This window comes from Erpetoichthys calabaricus, chromosome 5 (assembly GCF_900747795.2).
Source record: "Erpetoichthys calabaricus chromosome 5, fErpCal1.3, whole genome shotgun sequence".
Classification (NCBI taxonomy): Eukaryota; Metazoa; Chordata; class Cladistia; order Polypteriformes; family Polypteridae; genus Erpetoichthys; species Erpetoichthys calabaricus.
Window position 1 is genome coordinate 62,550,143 of NC_041398.2, and position 25,222 is coordinate 62,575,364.

Below are 25,222 nucleotides of genomic sequence, written 5' to 3' on the forward strand. Positions count from 1 at the left end.
AACATGATGCACTTCTTCATCAGTGGATAGCCTCTCATGTGTTGATCATAATTGGTGCGAGTTGTAACTGACCCATTCCTCAACCATTGACAGGATTAGAGGGTAGGATGATGTGCGTTGACTTCAAGATTTAATAGGTCACTTAATACTTTAAAGTGATACATTTGGAAAGGGTCTTCACTGTAGGGTGTGAAATGGTGTTCCACAGCGAGGAGTAGTTGGTTCTCACCTTAAATCGTCTGTTTCACCTATATGGATGAGCTGGCCCTGGGAGGCCTAAAATCATTTGTTCCAGATGTGCAGTCAGCTCATGATTTCAGAATATAAGATGCATATAAAACGTCTCAGAAATGTGAGGATCTCGTTGAGTCTGTCAGGTCTGTTTCATCGTCTCAATTTCTCATTCTGATACAGAACTTCTTAAAAGCTGCCATGCGTCCCACTTGTCAACATGACTCTGCAATTCCACAATGATCCTTAGTGTGGGGAAGTGCTTTGTGGCTTCTATCTTGGAAGACTCGCAATCTGAAGTGGTTGGTGCATTTTGGGTGTTTTATTGTTTTGTGTTGTTTACTTAAAATCAATGTTTGTTTTTGTTTTACATTTTTTCTGTTGTATTAATAATGTATGATTCACGGACACATGGAATATATTACCAATGAGTGTGGTAAAAAAAATGGTACTTTAAGGACCTCAAAATCTCCACTCAGTGTTTTTTAGAGAAGTTAGGTGAATTGCATCGGCAAGCTTTTTGAGCTGAATGGCCTGTTTTTATCACATTAATATTCTAATGTTTTAACATTAACATTGTGCTTCTACATAAGGCTGCTTTCTTGTTGCAGTGATGCTGTTGCATCTACATCAGTTTATGACCTGCTACTTTCCATTATTTAAAAGCGTGGAGTTACAGAACCTTCCCAATTTTAGTTTATGAAAAATAAAGGAAATTATTCTTTATGATCTTTAAAAAAAGAATAACAATTAAGAATTTTTAGTTTTCTCAGCTTTGAGTTTTGCTTTTGCCCAAAAAGTCTGCCTTATCGTTTGGCATTCGTTGTTTAGTGTTTTTAATTCCTGGCTTTGAGATTCCAAACTTTTGCTATTCATCTCCTAATAATCCATCCATCCACTTTCCAACCTGCTGAATCCGAACACAGGGTCACGGGGGTCTGCTGGATCCAATCCCAGCCAACACAAGGCACAAGGCAGGAACCAATCCCGGGCAGGGTGCCAACCCACCGCAGGACACACACAAACACACCCACACACCAAGCACACACTAGGGCCAATTTAGAATCGCCAAACCACCTAACCAGCATGTCTTTGGACTGTGGGAGGAAACCCATGCAGACACGGGGAGAACATGCAAACTCCACGCAGGGAGGACCTGGGAAGCGAACCCAGGTCCCCAGGTCTCCTAACTGCGAGGCAGCAGCGCTACCCACTGCGCCACCGTGCCGCCTCTCCTAATAATACAAATGTCTTTTTTTTTTTTTACATATTTGCTGGTGACAGAAAGCACTTTCCCTCAATTTTCAATGTTGTCCTTAAATATATGATTCACTGCTTAGCTAAAAGGTTCCTTTTGGATCAAATTTACAATTAGTTTTCTGAATTTTGGTTTGTCATGTGGTGGGTCTACGGTGGGCTGGCGCCCTGCCCGGGGTTTGTTTCCTGCCTTGCGTCCTTTGTTGACTGGGATTGGCTCTAGCAGACCCCCGTGACCCTATAGTTAGGATATAGCTGGTTGGATAATGGATGGATGGATGGATGTGATGGGTGAGCCAACATGCTGTATCAGCGCATGCTCCTAACCTTTTTGAATTTAGAAGATCCAAGTATACAATTTTTTTCTCTGTTTAAAACTAAAGAGGTTCAGTTCCCTTACTATGTCCGAGAAGGACATTCCATGGAGTTCAGGAATGCATTTGTTTTCTCACTTCTGCACACCTTCTAGTACTGTGTTGTCTGTTTAGATGTGCTGAATGAGAAGCTGGCTGTCACACTCATGAAATTACAGCGTGATGACCACATGTGTTCTGCGGGTTGGAGGGTGATAGCTGATGTTCCTGTGACATTCACTCAAAATGCAAATGACGGATCTAATGGCTAAATGTGTGAACTTGGGTAGTTCAGTTAAGCAGCCTCTGGTTTGTCCTCCACGTCCTCCTGTCTTCGTCTTTTGTCCACATTGTGATCCTAAGTATGCACTTGTGAACACGTTTGCTGATGCCTCTCCCTCTAAATTCAGTGGACATGTCACCTTAGACATTACGTTTGTGCACAATTTGAACTGTGAGATTTAAAATTCAAATGCATTGCTTGCCATCACTGGTTTTACTCCATTTTGCTATTACTTTAAATTGTATATTATTGGAAAGCATGCTTGTATAATGCTGTGTAGTAACATAAGCAAAAAGGCAGCACAAATTGTGTCTAAATATATATATATATTTACCTTGTCAATGATAATAATAATTAGGATTATACACAATAAAACACTTTCATGTGATGTAAACTAATAGTTTTTACTCTTCACTGAAAATTCTATACAGAAAAAAAATCTGTATTTTAAAATATTTAACAGATGACCAGGTCTTTTCCTTAAAGAAAATTAAACTAATTTCTATCTAATCCCAGAAAAAAAGTGCCACAAAAATTGCACAAATTACTGTCAATATAAACAAACCAAAAATAAAAAAGAAAACTCATTTTTGAATGAGTAAGCCTCTTTATCATAAACAGTCCTTTGAATGACAAGACGCTGTGTGCATAGTGATGGCCTGTGAACATTTCCAACAAGTCCTTGCCAAGCCTGATAAACTGAAGTCCCATAACGCCACTGTCTTCTTTCTTGCTATTCCTAAAAAGAAAGAGAGCCATTCACGTTAGAAATTAAATACAAGCACACGCAAACAAACATAAGCAAAGCGTGCCTCTGTAGAAGGGAAGTTACTCATTTAAAAACTCCATTTGCATTTTCAAAATTTGCTTTTTAAAAAAACTGTAAACTTTTTTTTTTCCTTTTTATAAAACTGAAAAAGCAACCCATTGTTCAAATGTGTGACCTTCTGTTAATTTGGTAGTTTTTAACTTTTTTTTTTTTTGCTCAAAAGCACTTTCAAGCAGCTGCTATTTCTACAGATGGCAGGCAAAGAATTGCTGGTTTATTACCAAAGTCTCTAAAAGAGGAAGTGTTAATGTTCTGGAAGAAAAATACCTGTCAATCATGACTCCTTTCCCCTGAGCGCTGGTGAAATAAAACAGCACCAGAGGTAGGCACCCAAAACATAACAAGAAATGGCTCTGGCTGCCAACTTTGAATGACACTATTAGCTTTTACAAAGACGCCACAGATTAAAATGCTGAGCAGCCTGTGGGTTCTCACGCCCGTGTTGTTGGAGCTATAAAGACTGGCGGGCTTAAAGGTCTGAAACTCGTGATGCTCTTCTCTTTTTTGCTCACTTCCATGTAATGACAGATTGCAATTAGCTAGGCTTGCTGCAGTAAGGACACACTCATCCCAGGTCCTCCCTGCATGGAGTTTGCATGTTCTCCCCATGTCTGCGTGGCTTTTCCACAGGTGCTCTTGTTTCCTCGCACTGTCCAAAGATTTGCAGGTTAGGTGGATCGGTGATGCTAAACTGGCACTAGTGTGTGGTTGATGTGCTCATCACTTGTCCAATACAGTCCCCACAGTGAAGCATGGCGGTGGCAGCATCATGCTGTGGGGGTGTTTTTCAGCTGCAGGGACAGGACGACTGGTTGCAATCGAGGGAAAGATGAATGCGGCCAAGTACAGGGATATCCTGGACAAAAACCTTCTCCAGAGTGCTAAGGACCTCAGACTGGGCCGAAGGTTTACCTTCCAACAAGACAATGACCCTAAGCACACAGCTAAAATAACGAAGGAGTGGCTTTACAACAACTCTGTGACTGTTCTTGAATGGCCCAGCCAGAGCCCTGACTTAAACCCAATTGAGCATCTCTGGAGAGACCTAAAAATGGCTGTCCACCAACGTTTACCATCCAACCTGACAGAACTGGAGAGGATCTGCAAGGAGGAATGGCAGAGGATCCCCAAATCCAGGTGTGAAAAACTTGTTGCATCTTTCCCAAGAAGACTCATGGCTGTATTAGCTCAAAAGGGTGCTTCTACTAAATACTGAGCAAAGGGTCTGAATACTTAGGACCATGTGATATTTCAGTTTTTCTTTTTTAATAAATCTGCAACAATTTCAAAAATTCTTTTTTTGTCTGTCAATATGGGGTGCTGTGTGTACATTAATGAGGGAAAAAAAATATTTAAATGATTTTAGCAAATGGCTGCAATATGACAAAGAGTGAAAAATTGAAGGGGGTCTGAATACTTTCCGTACCCACTGTTTATAAATGTGACTAATAAAAAATATGCAAAAATAGCAAAAGGCATCCCAAAAGTGAACTACACTAAAAATATGAGAACCAATAGCCAAAGCCAAGAACAGAACTTCTAGAAACCAGAGAATTAAAAAGAGAGCTTCCAAAAAATCTTTTAAAAACCTTCATCCGTGCAACACAAGCAGGACAGTAAATGTCTCAGTACAGGTCTGAGGCATCAAAGGCTTAATCCTACCCAGTCAGCCCTACCCCTTAGAATCAACATATAAATGGCAAAATAAATAACAAAGGACACTGATATAATAGGAAAAATGAAAAAGAATTATAAGGACAGAGGCCTTAACATCATCCATCCATCATTGTCCAACCCACTGAATAATAACTACAGGGTCACGGGGTCTCCTGGAGCCAATCCCAGCCAACACAGGGCTCAAGGCAGGAACCAATCCTGGGCAGGGTGCCAACCTACCGCAAGACACACACACACACTAGGGACAATTTAGAATCACCAATCCACCTAACCTGCATGACTTTGGACTGTGGGAGGAAACCGGAGCACCCGGAGGAAACACACGCAGACACGGGGAGAACATGCAAACTCCGTGCAGGGAGGACCTGGGAAGTGAACCCGGGTCTCCTTACTGCGAGGCAGCAATGCTACCACTGCACCACCGTGCCGCCCACCTTATCAGCTATATCAAAATAATTCATAAAAAAATAATCAAATCAAAAAAAAAACAATCAAAAAAACCAAAAATATAGAGGAACCTCTGGATAAACTGTAATAACCAGGGCATAAGCAGCAATAATCAAGTTCCGGGTTTTTGTCATGTTTACATAATATAATGTAATTCTTATATAAATTCATCCTGGGTATGACGTTAATCTGCATACAGCCCTGTATATGTAGGCCCTCCGACCTGCAGGGAAAAACCTGGGGGTTGGATTCAGAATTGGCACTCCAGTACCCATAATAAAACCTCACACTGTTCCATTCCATCTGAACTAATGTGGTACTGAGGTGTCACCCATTGCATGGCTACACTTGGGTCGTAATCTGGGGATCCTGAGTTGATTTGTCATATGGGTTCAGCAATGCACTGTATCACCGTGTGCTCCTAACCTCTTTCCTCTTATCTAAATATTTTTACAGACTAGTGACAGTAGTATGATGCAAGCAACAGACCAAAAAGACAGTGACTGACATCATGCACAGAATGTGTGCAAGATCACATGTAGAATACATACTATATATATATATATATATATATATATATATATATATATATATATATATATATATATATATATATATATATACACATACATGCACGCACACACAAAGATATATATACAGTTAGGCCCATAAATATTTGGACAGAGACAACTTTTTTCTAATTTTGGTTCTGTACATTACCACAGTGAATTTTAAATGAAACAACTCAGATGCAGTTGAAGTGCAGACTTTCAGCTTTAATTCAGTGGGGTGAACAAAACGATTGCATAAAAATGTGAGGCAACTAAAGCATTTTTTAACACAATCCCTTCATTTCAGGGGCTCAAAAGTAATTGGACAAATTAAATAACTGGAAATAAAATGTTCATTTCTAATACTTGGTTGAAAACCCTTTGCTGGCAATGACAGCCTGACATCTTGAACTCATGGATATCACCAGATGCTGGGTTTCCTCCTTTCTAATGCTCTGCCAGGCCTTTACTGCAGCGGCTTTCAGTTGCTGTTTGTTTGTGGGCCTTTCTGTCTGAAGTTTAGTCTTCAACAAGTGAAATGCCTGCTCAGTTGGGTTAAGATCAGGTGACTGACTTGGCCATTCAAGAATTTTCCACTTCTTTGCTTTAATAAACTCCTGGGTTGCTTTAGTTGTATGTTTTGGGTCATTGTCCATCTGTATCATGAAATGCCGCCCAATCAATTTGATTGAATTTAGCTGGATTTGAGCAGACAGTATGTCTCTGAACACCACAGAATTAATTCGGCTGCTTCTGTCCCGTGTCACATCATCAATAAACACTAGTGTCTCAGTGCCACTGGTAGCCATGCATGCCCAAGCCATCACACTGCCTCCACCGTGTTTTACAGATGATGTGGTATGCTTTGGATAATGAGCTGTTCCACGCCTTCTCCATACTTTTTTCTTGCCATCATTCTGGTAGAGGTTGGTCTTGGTTTCATTTGTCCAAAGAATGTTTTTCCAGAACTGTGCTGGCTTTTTTAGATGTTCTTTAGCAAAGTCCAATCTAGCCTTTCTATTCTTGAGGCTTATGGGTGGCTTGTACCTTGCAGTGCACCCTCTGTATTTACTTTCATGCAGTCTTCTCTTTATGGTAGACTTGGATATCGATACGCCTACCCCCTGGAGAGTGTTGTTCACTTGGTTGGCTGTTGTGAAGGGGTTTCTCTTCACCATGGAAATGATTCTGCGATCATCCACCACTGTTCTCTTCCGTGGACGTCCAGGTCTTTTTGCGTTGCTGAGTTCACCAGTGCTTGCTTTCTTTCTCAGGATGTACCAAACTGTAGATTTTGCCACTCGTAATATTGTAGCAATTTCTCGGATGGGTTTTTTCTGTTGTCGCAGCTTAAGGATGGCTTCTTTCACCTGCATGGAGAGCTCCTTTGACCGCATGTTGTCTGTTCACAGCAACATCTTCCACATGCAAGAACCACATCTCAAATCAACTCCAGGCCTTTTATCTGCTTAATTGATAATGAAATAATGACGGACTTGCCCACACCTGCCCATGAAATAGCCTTTGAGTCAATTGTCCAATGACTTTTGAGCCCCTGAAATGAAGGGATTGTGTTAAAAAACACAATGCCTCACATTTTTATGCAATCGTTTTGTTCACCCCACTGAATTAAAAGCTGAAAGTCTGCATTTCAACTGCATCTGAGTTGTTTCATTTAAAATTCATTGTGGTAATGTACAGAACCAAAATTAGAAAAAAGTTGTCTCTGTCCAAATATTTATGGACCTAACCGTATATATTCTACATGTGATCTTGAATGCATTCAGAGTATGATGTTGTTAATATATATTGTTTAAAGAAAATCAGATAACTTTACCAGCAAGGATTAGTTGGTTTGAGCATATTGTAACTGGATGGTGGATAATTCATTTGAGAATGTATGGTGGCTGTAAGCAGAAGACAAAAGAAAGGAGGGAAGGGAGGAAGGCAGAGGCTTAGGTGGAGAGAGATTTAATGGTGCTAAACAGGAATAAATGTATGGCCAACCTCTAACAGCTGGGAAGCAGTCTTAACAGAAAGAAGAAAGACTCCCATTTCATCCCCTGAGTGGCTGAGTGTTGCTATGTGAGCTCTGTGATCAACAGGCACCCTGTCCAGTTATGATGCCCACTTAAAGCTCAATGCTGCCATTCTCTATGACCTTGAAATAGATAAGCAGATTAGAAAATGAACGGATATTTTGTGTTTTAAGCACATTTGTAAATTTGTAAAGTTTTTGAATTTTTAAATGGGAAGTACTTTGTAACACTGAACTGAAATTAAACTTTTCTGAAAACTATAACACAGATGGAAAGAAAACAAGAAAGAAGAAAGCCAGAATATATTTAAATTTTCACTTGCTGCCATATGGGAGCTCAGTACTTCATATACATTTGTGTTGAGATTCTTGCAAAAGTATTATGAGCTAATTTTTAACAAGTTGTGTGTGTTATTTTTTTTTTTTTACCACCTCAGGCATTTGTGCAAAAATGAACTGGAGGTCAACCTGGGCTTCTAAGATAGAGGATTTAGCAACAATGCATTTTACGATCCTCCCACAGACTACCAAGTTGGAGGGCAGGCGATGTCTTCCAAGGTTAAAACAGTCTGAGTGTTTTCAAAGAGGTTATGAACATTCCTGAGGTTAAAAACAATGACCACAGCATCATGCTCAGTGTCTGGAATTAATAACGGTGGTACTGACCATTATTTTTACTCCTCAAATGCACTTTCACTTTCCAGCAATCTACCAGGTGACATATTAAGTCATTAGACTAACTTTGACCGGAGCAAGACATTTAAACCCACACTGTTTGTCAAACCTACTCACCAAATTTCTCCAAAGTAAAATCAACTCCGGGTCCCCAAATATTCACAGTGGTGAGAATAACTTGCTCAACATCCACATTTCTAAATCTTTGGTATGATTACTTTGTCAATATATTTCTTTTAAGTATTTTTAAAATCTGTAATCAGTTTTTCTTTTTTAGTTTAAGTAATTCAATAATTAGATGACTCCACTGAGTCATACATAAATTATAATTTGGCATTTAATTTGCAACTAATTCTGTAGAAAACTTGTTTCCTATTCTCACTAAACAAATATATTTTAATTAAGGCTTCCCCTTCGTTTCAATTTCTTTGCATTAATCATTTTCCCAAGTAGCTGATGTCATTAAAAATACCAAATGCATGATAAGAGATAAAACATACCAACGTGTAAGCAGCAATTAATGCAGACTCCGTACAATCCATGGTTGCTTGCTTTAAAATATTAGAATGATGTGTGGGTGTGTGAATAAGTGTGCCCTGCAGTGGACTGGCACCCCGTCCAGAGTGTGTTCGTGCCTTTTCCCTGATTCTGCTGTGATAGGCTCCAGCTATACTGTGACAGAATCGATGTGATTGGAGAATGAATAAAATAGTTTAGAACTAATCTTTTCTCATAATTAAAAAAATGCATGCCTTTTCCTTCCTGTATCTGCAGGACTTTTTTCCATATTCATTGAATTGTTCAGACTGGACTGTGCTGTACCCAGGAATGGACTGGTTTCTTCTTTTCAGTCAAGACTCTTACTCTCCATGTCATACAGATATATTGGCCTTTTCAAAATGTCAGATCAGTTCCTTATTTCCAGCCACATCTCTGTTGCCCACTATTAACCATATGGAATAAATTATCTGAATCAGAACTGAAACTAATGTGGAAATATGATCAGGGTACATCAGGTAAGCTGATTTGTGTTTTCTATTAAATAAAATAAAGTTAGCATTTTAATACATTCTTGTTTAGCATGGCGCCAGAGAGTGGCGACATGTTGGTCAGACATGAAAGTAAGAATTTAATTGTACTCTGCACTCGTGACAATACTACTACTAGAAACTCTATCCAAAAAGAATATTGTTAAGTTGATTTGGATGGCAGAAGCAAGACGTGAGTATAGGAACAATAAAATAAAAATGAGATTTCTCCAAAGAGTTGTTGTTTTATCTTCCATATGATAGATGGAGAAATTTGGCAGTCCTGTAGAACTTCACTCTGAAGAATCTCTTAGGAACAGATGTGTAAAGGACAGCATGGCCAGCTTGTTGCTACATGAACCATACCAGTTCACACAGGTTACAAATGGATGACCTGACAGATCTTTATATTCAGTATACACTGATCAGCCATAACATTAAAAATAACTGCCTAATATTGTGAACAGCAGGTCCCCGTTGTGCTACCAAAACAGCTTTAACTCACCCAGACATGGAGTCCACAAGAACTCTGATGGTGTCCTGTAGTATCTGGCACCAAGACATTAGGATCAGATCTTTTAAGTCCTGTAAGTTGCAAGGTGGAGCCTCCACGAATTGGACTTGTTCTTCCAGCACATCCCACAGATGCTCAATTGAATTGAGATCTGGGGAATTTAGAGGTCATGTCAACACCTTGAATTCTTTGGCATGATCCTCAAACCATTCCTGAACAATTTTTACAATGTGGCAGGGCACTAAAAGAAACCACTGCCATCAGGGAATACTGCTGCCATGAAGGGATATATGTGGTCTGCAACAATCTTTAAGTAGATGGTACATGTCAAAGTAACATCCACATGAATGCCAGGACCAAAAGAACATTCCCCAGAGCATCACACTGCCTCAGCCGGTCTGCAATCTTCCCACAGTGAAACCTACTACCATCTCTAACCCACGAAAACGACACATTCTCACCTAGCCATCCAGATGATCTAAAAGAAAATGTGGTTCATCGGACCAGGCCACCTTCTTCTATTGCTCCATGGAACAATTTTTATGCTCACATGTCAATTGTAGGTGCTTTTGGTGGTGGACAGGGTCAGCATGAACACAGCATAGCTGCAATGCACAGTGTGTCCTGATACCTTTCTCTCGTGGCTGGCATTACATTTTTCAGCTATTTGTGCTACAGTAGCTCTTCATGGGATCATAGCAGACGTGCTAGCCTTTGCTCCCGACAATGAGACTTTGGTGCCCATGACTATGTCACCAGTTCAGCTGTTGTCCTTCCTGAGACCACTTTTGGTTGGTACTAACCACTGCATAATGGAAACACTCCACAAAACCTGCCATTTTGGAGATGCCCTGACCCAGTTGTCTAGCCATCACAATTTGGCCCTTGTCAAAGTCGCACAGATCCTTACGCTTATCCATTTTTACTGCTTCCAATACATCACCTTCAAGAACTGATTGTTCATTTGCTCTTAATATATACCATCCCTTGACAGGTTCCAATCAATCAATGTTATTCACTTCATCTGTCAGTGGTTTTAATGTTGTGGCTGATCGTTGTGTGTGTGGATGTGTCCCTTCAGACACCACTTCAAAACCATAATCATAATTGAGCCAAGGACTCTAAAATACAGATAGATAGATAGATAGATAGATAGATAGATAGATAGATAGATAGATAGATAGATAGATAGATAGATAGATAGATAGATAGATAGATAGATAGATAGATAGATAGATAGATAGATAGTAAATACAGTGGAACCTCGGTTTGCAAGTAACTTGGTTTACGAGTGTTTTGCAAGACGAGCTAAAATTTTTAATAAATTTTGACTTGATAAACTTGCAATACGAGTAGCATGTACATGCTTTGTCTGCTGAGCGTCATGTGATCACAACTGAGCTGATGGTTCTTCTCTCTCTCTCTCGCTGCTGGATTGTGAGTAATCGTCTCCTATTCTCCGTCTGAGTCAGCGTGCCTCACTCATATAGTTAACATCTGTACGAGCATATACTGTTTACTACAGCATTGTGACTCTGTGTGTGTGCGTGTGTGTGTGTGTGTGCGCATGCGTGCTGTGACATGCGAGTCCCCATTTTGCACCCCAAAACACGAAGCTGAGTCTCAGTACTTTAGCAACACCAGCTTTATTCAGCTTGAAACAGCAACAGTGCGGTTATTTATTGTAGCGGGATCTGCCACTCTCATATACACAGACACTGCAGGCAGGCAGGGCCCTGCGCATTTATAATGTTCCTTGTTCCTTGTATCACCCATCGACGGCAGGCGCTTATAGCATGTCCGCGATCTTTTCGGATTCGCTTTTACGGTGAACTGCTACAGTGCTGGGAGACTGCGATTGCTTTGGGACGCTCTTCTGCATGTTGTCCCGTTGGGTGGAATCCCACAAGAGTTTAGAAACTCACTCACACCAGCCGTGATTCTTTTCAAAGGTAAAGTGCAGGTTAATTTGTTTTATGTATTTTTACTTTATATTTTGTATTAATCATTTTTATATGAATAGTTTTGGGTTGTGGAATGAATCGTCTGAGTTTCCATTATTTCTTATGGGGAAATTCACTTTGATATATGAGTGCTTTGGACTGCGAGCACGTTTCTGGAACAAATTATGCTCGCAAACTGAGGTTCCACTGTATTTACTTTCATTATAAACTAGCCATGCCCTGTGGCTCCACCCACATAGAAGTGAAACAGGACAGTGAGGAGGGCCCTCCCTGGCTCCCTACTCCTGATGTCATGCTTCCCACTCCCCTCGGCCCACAGCCTCTGTCTCAGATAAGTGCGAATATGACGCTCCTGCAAGTGAACTATGATGCTTAGCACAATGAGAGAAGTCACAAAATCAACCGGAATGTTCAAGCAAATTCTAGAAAAAAGCCCAATCCAAATCCGTTAAGTATTTCTCTCATTCACTAGCTAAGCGGAGGTAAGGTATGCCCTAAGGCTGGCGCATGAGTGAGGAGGGCCCCGTCCCCTGCATCTCTATTGGATTTGCGAAAATAAATCAGTACCACAAGCGAACTATGATACTTAGTGCGATGAGAGAGGTCGCAAAATCAACAGGAATGTTCAAGCAAATTCTAGAAAAAAGCTTGATCTAAATCCTTTAGGTAATTCTCTTATTCGCTAGCTAAGCAGAGGTAAGGTACGCCCTAAGGCTAGCACGTGAGTGAGGAGGGTCCCCCCCATCACATCTCAGTGAGATGAGAAAAAATCAACCAGAATATTCAAGCAAATTATAGAAAAAACCTGATCTAGTAGTTCTTTTGTGAAAAGCAGACAGACATAAAGACAGACGTTGGATTTTATATATATATACAGAAGTGACATGCAAAAGAAATAACTCAAAATACAAAATAATTGGTTGAACCTGTTAAAATGTTCCTGGCCATCATTAAAGAGACCTGAAATCCCTTCTGTGTTTTATTGCCTCAACTCTCCTCTTGCTTCTATATCTATTTGTCCTTTAGCATGTAGTGGCTTTTTAGTGCATACCTGGGATGGAGTGTCTCCTAAAGCTTAAAACCAAAAGGCCAGTGCTCCCCCAAGTGGCTCGTGGTGTTCCTAAGACGTGTAGACTCTCCATACAAGATCTTGTGAAGCCTATTTACTCTTCTGGAGAACAACATCTCACATGTGCTAGAAATTACAGCTGTGTTGTCAGCTTCTGACCTGGTTGAATTCTGGTGGTCAGAGCCTATATTTCTTAATTTATAAGTCAGGCCTGAAACTATCTTCTCTCTGTTTCTATGGGAAGAGCAAAATATCCTGCCTCTGATGCCATTATACCACTCTCCCTCTCTTTCTCTGTGTATAAGAATTCCTTATAGGAATTATATATATATATATATATATATATATATATATATATATATATATATATATATATATATATATATATATATATATATATATATATATATATATGATACTGTATATATTCAATTGTATTTCGCATCTCTCCTCACTGAGGTAAAAAGAGGGTCTTGCTTATGGCCTGAACTATTGGCCCCTGCCCTGTCAAATATCATTTGAAGATTTAAGATTCCTTTTTGCCTTTTGCACAAACATACCTAGGAATTCATACTTGATCTGCCCAGTCAGGTACATAAAACATAGTACAGGATACCCATATACAATACCTGACAAATGAGTGCAAGACAATACAAATACAATACAGAACACTGACAAGACTAGGTAGTATGTTGACTGTTGTTGAATGTACTGTATGTTTAATGTAACTTATTCAGATATAACTTATTCAAACTGTAGTGCACATTATTGAGGAGACGGACCGCAGAGTAGTAAAAACTGTTTCTGAACCAAGAGGTGCTAGCTTTGATACCAGCATACTTATGTTCTGATGTCAGTTTGTAAAACAGACTGTGCCATGGGTGACTAGGGTCACACAGAATTGCATCAGTCCTATTTCTGCAGCTTTTGGAATATATGGACTCTGTGGCAGGAAGAGCAGAGCCAGTGATATGCTGTGCCCGCTTCCTCACCCTTTGTAGTGATCTCTTTTTCTGGACTGTTGTGTCCCCATACCAGACTGTGATCCCTCCTGTCATTACATTCTCAGTAGCACTGCGGTAGAAGTTCACCAACATTTGTTTCTTCATACCACACTTCCACAAACATCTGAGGAAATGAAGGCACCACTGTGCCTTTTTGATGATAGCAGTGGTGTTTTGTGACCAGTTTAGTTTCATTTAGTATTTAGTTTCACTTCAGTTTAGTTAATTTTTGTGCAGACCAAGAAATTTGAAACTACCCGCTCTCTCCACCACTGTCCCATCAATACAGACAGTTGAGTTTTTCACCTCTCTCCTCCTGAAGTCCAAAATCATTTCTATAGTTTTATGTTCAAGATGAGTTTGTTGATGTGACACCAGTTCGCCAGACTGTTAATCTCCTGATAGTATGGTGTCTCCACATTATTATTAATGAGACTGTGGTGTCAAATAAGGCTGTGCAGTCATGACTGAAGAGTGAGTGCAGCTTTGGCCTCAGACAGCAGCCTTGTGAAGCTCCAGTGTTCACCATCAGTGGTGATGTTTTGTGGCCAATCCTATTTACATGAATTCTACCCATTAAAAAGTCCAGTAACCAGTTACAAATAGAATTCAGCAGTCACAGTTCCTGGAATTTAGCAACCAGTTTGGTAGGGGTGATGGTATTAAAACCTGAGCTGTACTCAATAAATAGCATCCTTACGTGTTCTGACTATCTAGGTGATGAAGAGCAGTGTGGACAGTCTGCATTACCCACAGATCTGTTTGCAGGGAGTCCATTATACAATATATCCTTGGTGACCTCTTTCTTTCCATGCTCTTAAAATAATGGTTCTTTAATGGAACTTTGTGGTTCTTTAGTGGGTTGTGTGGTTCCTCATAGAACTACTGCTTAAAGAAAGGACCATTTCATTATTGGGAAAGATTCTTTGCATATGAAGTTGGTTCTTTGTGCCTTGAAAAGCTTCCTAATATGTAGAAATAAAGACAGAAATCTTTAATGTTTTTTGGGCTATCTATCAGGAAACTAACAGATTAAGGAAACCATTTACTCATGATTATTTATTCTAAAAAAATAGCATTTTTTTCTGGAACCTTCATGTGGATGGGTCTTTTGGAAACCAAAAATGGTTCCTGTATGGCATTACTGTGAAGAACAACGCTGTTACCTTTATTTTTTAGAGTGCAATCCACTACAATGTATGCTTTTATAGATCATATAGTGATTGTGTGTGTTCAGTAATGTATTTTATTTTCTGGTTTTGATGAATTAAGATGCTCATGCGATAAATCCAAAAATTCATAACATTTTTTTATAAATGAACACAGCAAATTAATTGCAGAAAGGGGAGTTGTAAAGAATTATGGCATACCTACAAAATCTATCTATCTATCTATCTATCTATCTATCTATCTATCTATCTATCTATCTATCTATCTATCTATCTATCTATCTATCTATCTATCTATTCAGTATATTCACTATGTATAATATAGGCAATTTATGTGTACTGTATGTATATTTTAAGCAATGTAAAATTAATAGCAAAGCTTTTCTGACAAACCTCTGTATAAATAAGTCAACATCAAAAATGACATATTTTTAAAAAACTAAATCAGCTTCACTTCTCTAACCGTTTCAAAGTGCAGCCCCAACAAAGGGATTTTTCATGATGGGACTCCCGTCCCTCCCGTCTCCTTCATCCCTCCAATCCCGCCTAGAACAGCTGCTTTCAGTGTTGTTGATGAGTGCTTTTTATTTCAAAGTGTGTGTGTGTGTGTGTGATTTTTTTTTTTTTGAACAGATGGCCAGGAGAGAGCTGGGGAATGTGCCAGCAAGAGCTGGGGAATGTGCCAAGTCCTGCAGTGACTGAGCGCTCTGGGCTCCGGCTCGCGTGCCTTTCCCTGCCCTCTGCCCTGAGTGGCGCCAGCAGGACTTCCCAACGAGCGCTCTGAACATCTGGAGTCTGGGACTGCCAGGAAAAAGCCAACGAGCGAGGGAGGGGAGGAGGGGGGATCGGGGAGGAGAAGAAGTTGGGGAGGGGGCTACTACCGTTAAGTATGAAGGCACGGAGCTCGTGTACACCCTGTAATACTGGATAATGACTTCTGTAATTTTATAAGGCGCCTTTCACCACGGGCAATAGAACAACGCGTTTATAAACCAAGCACGAACACAGAAGTTGACACTTAACATTGTAAACAAATTCGAATGCAAGCTAACCTTGAGGGACGATCACTACCGAGCTTCCATTTGTTTACCAATAAGGCTGCGAACACAGACAGCGTCACAGGTGGCATCAGATGAACTTAAGTAGTCGATAATACGCCACAAAGCCAAGATCGGCAGCCGCCCTGCCCGCACAACACGTCTCGTCCCGCGTGGGAATTCGGTGCTGCTGCACGTCAACTTTACTGCCGGTCCAGTAAAGCCCTGGTAAATACATGAATGATTGTTACGGGCGTCAATGCGCACAGAAACAGCGCTCCTGTTCTGTTAATCAAATGGAAAGTCTCTTTCCACACATACGCTTATTAAAACCAATGTAGCAATTAAAGATCTTAGATTAAGAATAATTAGAGCTGCTGAACCGATTACAGTCTGTGTGGAGCTTGTTTTTTATGAGGGTGATCATTTACTTGTACCAGTACCATGATATTACCTAGCGTCCCGTCCAGGGTTGGCTCCAGTTTTTCAGTCCATGTTACTCGAGTGAGATTCGACTGCCAAAAAAAGAATGTCTCACATTGATGAGTGAATGGAATTTAAGTTCAGCGACAGAGCACTAATAAATAAAATATAAAATGGTACTCAGCATTATCAGCAGGGTGGCTCACAGACTTTGTGGTACAGGGGGTTGATGAGCTACAAAATATATTTTTAAAAAAAAAGGTTTGAAACTCAGGTTGTTGTAAGAAAATATTCTTAAAGTTTTGGCGACCTTCTTTGCAAAACTCATTATTTAATTTATTTATTTTTTATTCAGTTCCCATTATGGTGGGACAGGAAGACTATTTTGGCAGCATCCCTGGACTGAACACGACTTCATTATAAGGACACACTCCAGCATATCCCCATATTCACTCACACTGGGTAAGTCAGTCATGTACTGCATGTGTCATCTGAATATTGGGGAGATGGTCCAGGAAAAAGAATTAGAAATGGCAGTGCAATTCCCACTAGTCAATATAAGCCATACCAATATCTCATCCAGATAATAGTATAGCCTTCAAAACATCTCACAGAATCAACTGTTTTAAGTCCATCTTGATAGAAAGGTATGACGAATGAACACACAAAAGCAACTTTTACAGTGACATGGATAAGAATAAATCTCACAGAACTGTTTTTTAAATAGGTAGCTTAACATTTCTAAGGTAAAAACAAGAAATGTAAGGAATAATTATTAAAGAAAAACACTTGAGGAAAATAATCACCATGGGAAACTGTCTGTAAGTACTGAAAAGCAGAGAAAACTGAGTAAGAAGTTAAAGCAAACAGGAAAACAATGTATCAAAAAGACAATGGACGGCCAGATGAGACGACTGCACAGCTGGCAAAACACCTGGACGGCAGCCAGATGTTCTACGATTTATTATTGCTGGTGGACTGCTAACATATGAGAGCGAAAAGCAAAGCAGAGGCACAGTAGCATGAAGCCAAAAGAATGCTACACAGAGAAGCAGAAGCACCAAAACATCAAATAAGGCAGGAAAATATGGAAAAAATCAAAAGCGCATTTTGCTTTCCACATTAAGCCTTTCTCTTTGTGTTTTGTAGTGCTATAGTTAGAATTTTAAGTAAGACTGCTGGATTTGGTAGTGCTTTAGACTTCAACATATACTGTTGGAAGATGTGAAAAAGGCTTTCCAGATTTGTAGTTTGAACATCTGGATTTTGGAACTGCCTGATGTTCTTTTGAAACAGCTTACATAAAACCTGACAATGTATATAGCTAACAATACTAAATAGTATACGAGCAATATTTCAGAATCTTTCCTAATTAGTCACATAAACATCTGGATTCTTGAAGGAACAAACACATTGTTATATTCACAACACAACTGTGATGCATGCCATGTGCTAGACAAGGTTGCCTCTAAGATGGATGGCTCTGATGCACTATAGCATGGGTTACCTAACATCTGGCACTCTTGGTACGCACTTTATGTATTTACATTTACTTATGTGGCTGATGCCTTTATCCAAAGTGACTTACAACATTTTATGATACAATTGGTTACATTTCTTTTGGTTTTCCAATTGGAGCACTGGCAAGTATCTTCAGCATGGTCACACAGTGTTAGTAGTGGGATATAAACCCACAACCTCAGGGTTTGAAGTCCAAAGCCTATTTATAAGTCACACCACCATGAAAACACATCCATTCACTTTTCCAACTCTCTTTCTCCTTTACAGAGTTTCATGGATCGAAGCCTAACTTGCTTTGTATTCAGAGTGGACATAGACTGGTTGTGTACTGATACGGTGGCAGCCCAATGGTTAGCACTGCTGGCTCATTTACATTTTTTTACTTGGCTGAGACTTTTATCCAAAGCGACTTACAACATTTGAGATACAATTGGTTCAATTTGTTTTCTTTTTTCCATTTGGAGCACAGGCGGGTGAAGTGACTTTGAACCCACAACTTCTTGGTTTGAAGTCCAAAGCCTTAACCACTGTGCCACACTGCCTGACAAAGTCTAACATTTCATGTACACTCGGTTTCAGGCCTATCAAAATATTCCCCTTATATCCAATGTCAACAGAGAGCCACTTCCCATAGCAAGAAGGTTCTACCAAGATTTGACCTTGGATCGCTGGATTCAGAGTCCAGAGTGCTAACCATTACACCATAGAACCAAGATCATGATTTTTTAGCAACGTGAGATTGAATCCCTCACCCAGTTCTCTTCTGTCTGTGGAGTCTGCATTTTCTTCCTTGTCTGTGTGGATTTTCTTGGGGTATTTTGTCTTTCATCTCACATCCTCAAAGGTGGGCTGTGCAGGATAATTGTAGGTTCTAAGCTGGCCTTTGTGCACACGTGAGCGTAGTAGGTGTGTGTGAGTGTGCACTAACTGGCATCCTGTCCAGGAACACTGGGATTGACTGCAGTCCTGCCACAACCCTGAATTAGATCAAGCAGGTTTGACAATATTATGTTGTTATAAATATGGTACTGTTCTTTATAAAGATTAAATATATATGGTATTTAGGATGCACAGATGCATGAAAATTTAGAAAAGTCATTTAACTACTGTATATTCTCACCTTGCTTTTTTCATTATAGAGTCATAGGGAGCCAAAGCTTTCACCTGGAGGAAAGGAATATGTTCTGGACAGGATGCCATCCATCACATGGGACGGGCACCGTTACCTGTGATCATTATAAAGCTCAAATGGAAATGTTTGATGAGGGAGGAAGCTGGTGGACCCAGCATGTGGAAGGATGTGCAAATTCCTTAGGGACAATAACTGGGTAGGTCTGGTTGTTGAGCTTGGGCTCCTGGAAAGGTTGAAGAAGCTTCATTAACCATTGTGCCATCTTGTTGCCAACATGAAAATCATCATAATGGTATTTGTAGAGAGATTCCAGTGAGGAATAGGAAAGCATTTGATAATTCATGGCATTAATGACTATAAATTTGTTAATCCATGTGACTCTTTGAACAATGTCAGAATCTGTATGCCCATTTTATAAAACCCACCTTTTAAATTCTGGGAAAATATCAGTTTTATCAGTTCATTTCCATCCAGGCATCCTTCTCTAATACAAGGACTGCAAGGCTAGTGACATTGGCCTCATATGATTGAGTGTAATATATCTATGGCTGTGCCTTTGAAGATGGTGTTGGTTCCCGCTGTTCCATCGATGATCCTGAACTAATTACGTGGGATGGAAGAAGGATGGATTTAACGATTTAGAGTTGCTGGCTATTGGAACCTAACCTTTTCCCTATGGATCCAAAGCAGGAGCAAGCCCTGTGAGGTCTGTCAGTCAATTGCAAGTCTTGCATTGGGTTGATTCAGCAAGGATAAGGAACCCAAAATTATGTCTTTGAGCTGTCAGTGGCAAACTGCATTTCATTTAGGAGGAACCTCACGAAAATGTGTAAGAAAGCACCTCTGGTCGTAAAGTGGCACCTTCTCAAAAGTGATAACTGCTTATTTATTTTGATATATTATTAATTTTCAATTTTATTTTAAAAATGTATATTCATTTGTGTATTTATTTTCTCAACCTGCCAATTCTAATACTATTATGGAGGTACTGGAGCCTGTTGTGACAACATTGGGTGTAAAGGAAGAGTCAATCATGGACAAGATGCCAGAACAGATCCACCAATTAACACAAAGTAAATGAATTAGCTCTCTGGTGTTTGTTCTAATGAGATTCCAAATATATGCGACCAGGACGTTGCTGTCCCAAGGTCAGATTTTCATATTGTATTTTTACTTGCTTTATAAAGTGCTGTTTGCGTGAAAATGTTTGCGCAAAACAAAACACACATTTTCTCCACCCTCCCAAAAATGTGTTTATTTCCTTCTGTTTTAAAGACTAAGTCTCTCACGCTTGCTGAAACACAGAAAGGCAGGCGAGCAGCCGGTGTTGGTTAAAGCGTTAATGAAAAGATGAAGCGTCCCCCTGACCCGAGTTTTAATCATCCATTGAAACTCCTGCTGATTTATAGTGAGTCGTGACATGTGGATCCAGCAGAATGCAGGGGGAAGTTCAGTTCAAGTTTACAGAACTCCCATTGTCATAAAAACTCCATGCAAACACATGAATCAACTCTTTTATTCACCCATGCCACTTCTGCAGAAAGTTGGACAAGCAATGATTATTTTTGTCTTGCCACTCTGTTTTCCTAAGAGATGAAGGAACACTGTTTGTACCATTTGCTGGATCTAGTTTGATTCTACAGTTAATATGACATAAAATAAAAAAAGAGTAATTATTTATTATCTAATATTGACTCAAACTCTGTGGAAGGATTGTTAGCTCTCTTTACCAGATATTTCAGAATATACAATGAAATATTTATTAGGTAACTAAAATTTAGTTTATAATCATTCAGTGCTGTTAAACATAAATTGGTAACTACAGTGTGCAAAGCCCTGTAGCTTTTTTACTCCAGTTTTGCGACATGACGGATACTGTAACAAGGCAATGTTACAATGTACTGTACAAGAGAACAGTGCAATGCAACACCTAAAAGAGACTGGAAATCACTTATAGTTCAAATAATATACACTGATGACTGCAAATATATAATAAATATAATCTATCATCACAATTTATGGTTTATATTTCAAGACCATAATATAAATTCAGTGATGGTAATTTGACTTCATTGGCCATTAAAGTTTGTGCCCCACTTGTCATTATGCTCACAGCATCCTTGTAGGCCACAGACACCTAAATAAAAGATCTGCTCTTGCCTGGGTGGGTAACATCTCAGTTATTTGTGAGGGTGATCTGGATAGTTCTGTTACAGAGAGTGACACTGATGAAAAGCAAAACCAGGAGTCACTATTTATATTTTAAATATAAAGTTATTATAATCACAATAATTTCTATTGTATTATTAGTGATATTAAGGATACCAAAGATACTTATGCACACTGGCTATGAAACAGGGGATTCATGGGATGTAGAACTGATCAGTTCTTAATTAGAAATTGATTATTGTTGTTAATTAAACCCATTATTCAATTCCATGGCAAGATGGTGCTCTCATTCCACCACAGCAGACATTTCTAAAACTCTTGATTTTCTTTTTTCTAAGAACACCATCAAAATGTTTTGCCTTTCTTTATTTTCAGCTATTGTATGATGGACACAGGTTGCTGGTCATGTGGTGGATCATTTTGTATTTCATTATTAATCATTGAGGGGCTGGAGTCTTAAACAGAAAGACCATTACAATTAAGTGAAAAAGTGAGAAGCAAAAACTGGTTGCTAATTAAAAAAATGGTTAGAATGAAAACCTGTAGCCACGGTAGCCCAGCGTGATCAGAGCTGGACATCCCTGAAATCTGTGATATTGGTAAATTATATATACAGTATATATATATATATAGTGAACTAGACGCTGTATAGCGCCTGACCTGGCACAGACTCACTCGAAGGCACGTGTAAAAACACAAAGACTTTTATTTTCTTCAGTTGGTGGGCACGTCTTCCCCATAATCCCTCCAGCTACAACACAGTCCCAAAAGCACTTAAATCACACAGCACAGTCCTTTTCCTCCTGGCACCACCACTCCTCCCGTCTAGCTTCGTCCTCCACCTCCCAACTCTGGCTCCTGAGTGGTGGTTGCTGGCCCTTTTTATAGCCCACCCGGAAGTGCTCCAGGTGCTTGATCACCTGTTTCTGATTGCACTTCTGGGCGGGGCTGTACAGTTGTCCAGGCCGGCTCCGGGATCCATGCAGCACCCCCTGGCAGCCACCCTAGATCCCAACAGGGCTGTGGAGAACTCCATCTCCCATGGAGCCCTGTGCGAAACTGAGGCACCGTCACCAGCCAGGGAAGCTGCCACCAAGCGTCCCGGGGGAGAAGCCCATGGTTGCTCCCCTAGAACATATGTAGAAGGGGCGTATATATATATATATATATATATATATATATATATATATATATACAGTGGTGTGAAAAACTATTTGCCCCCTTCCTGATTTCTTATTCTTTTGCATGTTTGTCACACAAAATGTTTCTGATCATCAAACACATTTAACCATTAGTCAAATATAACACAAGTAAACACAAAATGCAGTTTTTAAATGATGGTTTTTATTATTTAGGGAGAAAAAAAATCCAAACCTACATGGCCCTGTGTGAAAAAGTAATTGCCCCCTTGTTAAAAAATAACCTAACTGTGGTGTATCACACCTGAGTTCAATTTCCGTAGCCACCCCCAGGCCTGATTACTGCCACACCTGTTTCAATCAAGAAATCACTTAAATAGGAGCTGCCTGACACAGAGAAGTAGACCAAAAGCACCTCAAAAGCTAGACATCATGCCAAGATCCAAAGAAATTCAGGAACAAATGAGAACAGAAGTAATTGAGATCTATCAGTCTGGTAAAGGTTATAAAGCCATTTCTAAAGCTTTGGGACTCCAGTGAACCACAGTGAGAGCCATTATCCACAAATGGCAAAAACATGGAACAGTGGTGAACCTTCCCAGGAGTGGCCGGCCGACCAAAATTACCCCAAGAGCGCAGAGACGACTCATCCGAGAGGTCACAAAAGACCCCAGGACAACGTCTAAAGAACTGCAGACCTCACTTGCCTCAATTAAGGTCAGTGTTCACGACTCCACCATAAGAAAAAGACTGGGCAAAAACGGCCTGCATGGCAGATTTCCAAGATGCAAACCACTGTTAAGCAAAAAGAACATTAGGGCTCGTCTCAATTTTGCTAAGAAACATCTCAATGATTGCCAAGACTTTTGGGAAAATACCTTGTGGACTGATGAGTCAAAAGTTGAACTTTTTGGAAGGCAAATGTCCCATTACATCTGGCGTAAAAGGAACACAGCATTTCAGAAAAAGAACATCATACCAACAGTAAAATATGGTGGTGGTAGTGTGATGGTCTGGGGTTGTTTTGCTGCTTCAGGACCTGGAAGGCTTGCTGTGATAGATGGAACTATGAATTCTACTGTCTACCAAAAAATCCTGAAGGAGAATGTCCGGCCATCTGTTCGTCAACTCAAGCTGAAGCGATCTTGGGTGCTGCAACAGGACAATGACCCAAAACACACCAGCAAATCCACCTCTGAATGGCTGAAGAAAAACAAAATGAAGACTTTGGAGTGGCCTAGTCAAAGTCCTGACCTGAATCCAATTGAGATGCTATGGCATGACCTTAAAAAGGCAGTTCATGCTAGAAAACCCTCAAATAAAGCTGAATTACAACAATTTTGCAAAGATGAGTGGGCCAAAATTCCTCCAGAGCGCTGTAAAAGACTCATTGCAAGTTATCGCAAACGCTTGATTGCAGTTATTGCTGCTAAGGGTGGCCCAACCAGTTATTAGGTTCAGGGGGCAATTACTTTTTCACACAGGGCCATGTAGGTTTGGATTTTTTTTCTCCCTAAATAGTAAACACCATCATTTAAAAACTGCATTTTGTGTTTACTTGTGTTATATTTGACTAATGGTTAAATGTGTTTGATGATCAGAAACATTTTGTGTGACAAACATGCAAAAGAATAAGAAATCAGGAAGGGGGCAAATAGTTTTTCACACCACTGTATATATATATATATATATATATATATATATATATATATATTCCACATCCAGGTAACAAACAAAACACCTGGTATTCTCTTCTCCAGGGCAAAAAATAACTTGATTTACTTGCACTTGGTTTCACAGTATTACAGTTTAGTGGAAGAATCAATGAAAGTCAAATATTCATTCAAGACCAGCATATAAATTGTTGCCACTGCTTTGAAACTCACAATGTCATCTGATAATGCTGTCCTGGGTTCGTGAGTGCCTGTTTGATAGATTAATGAATCAGTACATGAGTGTGCAATGCAACGGACTGGTGTCTTTTCTTCTTGTGCCTTATCTGGTCAGGATAAACTCTCGATAGCCTGTGACTTGGTTCAGAAAATTGGTGTGACGATGGATTCCTTAGATAAATTAATAAAACCTGCCATGTGGATTCAGGTATATGTGAGCCCAGAAGCAGCACCAAGAGGACACCACAATTATGTCACCAATGAAACACTAAAAAATAATGATAAAATAAGTGAACACAGTTTAAATATTCATAAAAAAAGTTTGAGAAGTAAAATTCCGTATTATAACAGACTGATTGACCAGGCAAGGATTATTACCAGTAGTCCACTTTTATACCTTTAGGCCAGGTAAGTGTTTCCTTAATTTTTACATATAGTACAGGTGGATAGTTCTTTCAGCTCTTCATTCTTTTATAAGAAGATGTCTGATGTCTATACTGCATGAGCACTAACCTTTCTGCAATGGGAAAACAACTCTGGAAACCAAATGCAGAGATGTTTTCAGGTTGTTCAAGATTCTTCTAACCAACTATAGACATGTCATCAGGTCAAATGGCCTTGTGTAACAGTTTTGACCAGGTTAGGCCATTCAGCCCAACAAAGCTCTGCTGCTGCCTGGTTGGCTAGCACTCTTTACCATACTTCTTTACATTTTATTCCATATACTGTACTTATGGCTCCTTGTGTGAAGAAAAATGTCCTAACATTTGTATTAAATCTACTCTTAACAAGTTTCTATCTATGTCCAAGAACTTAATTT

The 25,222-nt window shown here is 39.7% G+C and overlaps 1 protein-coding gene and 1 non-coding gene across 2 annotated transcripts in view; both read right to left on the reverse strand.

Moving 5' to 3' along the window:
* Positions 1-2,426: 2,426 nt before the first annotated feature.
* The window catches only part of atoh8 (atonal bHLH transcription factor 8), a 40,204-nt gene continuing 17,408 nt past the window's right edge, over positions 2,427-25,222 (reverse strand). Inside the window, exon 3 of the mRNA XM_028801582.2 lies at positions 2,427-2,863. Within this exon, the coding sequence (XP_028657415.1) occupies positions 2,858-2,863 (6 nt within the window). The 3' untranslated portion in view covers positions 2,427-2,857. The remainder of the gene's footprint in view (positions 2,864-25,222) is intronic.
* On the reverse strand, positions 18,710-18,781 carry trnaq-cug (transfer RNA glutamine (anticodon CUG)). Its single transcript has one exon. It is a non-coding gene; the product is annotated as a tRNA-Gln (tRNA).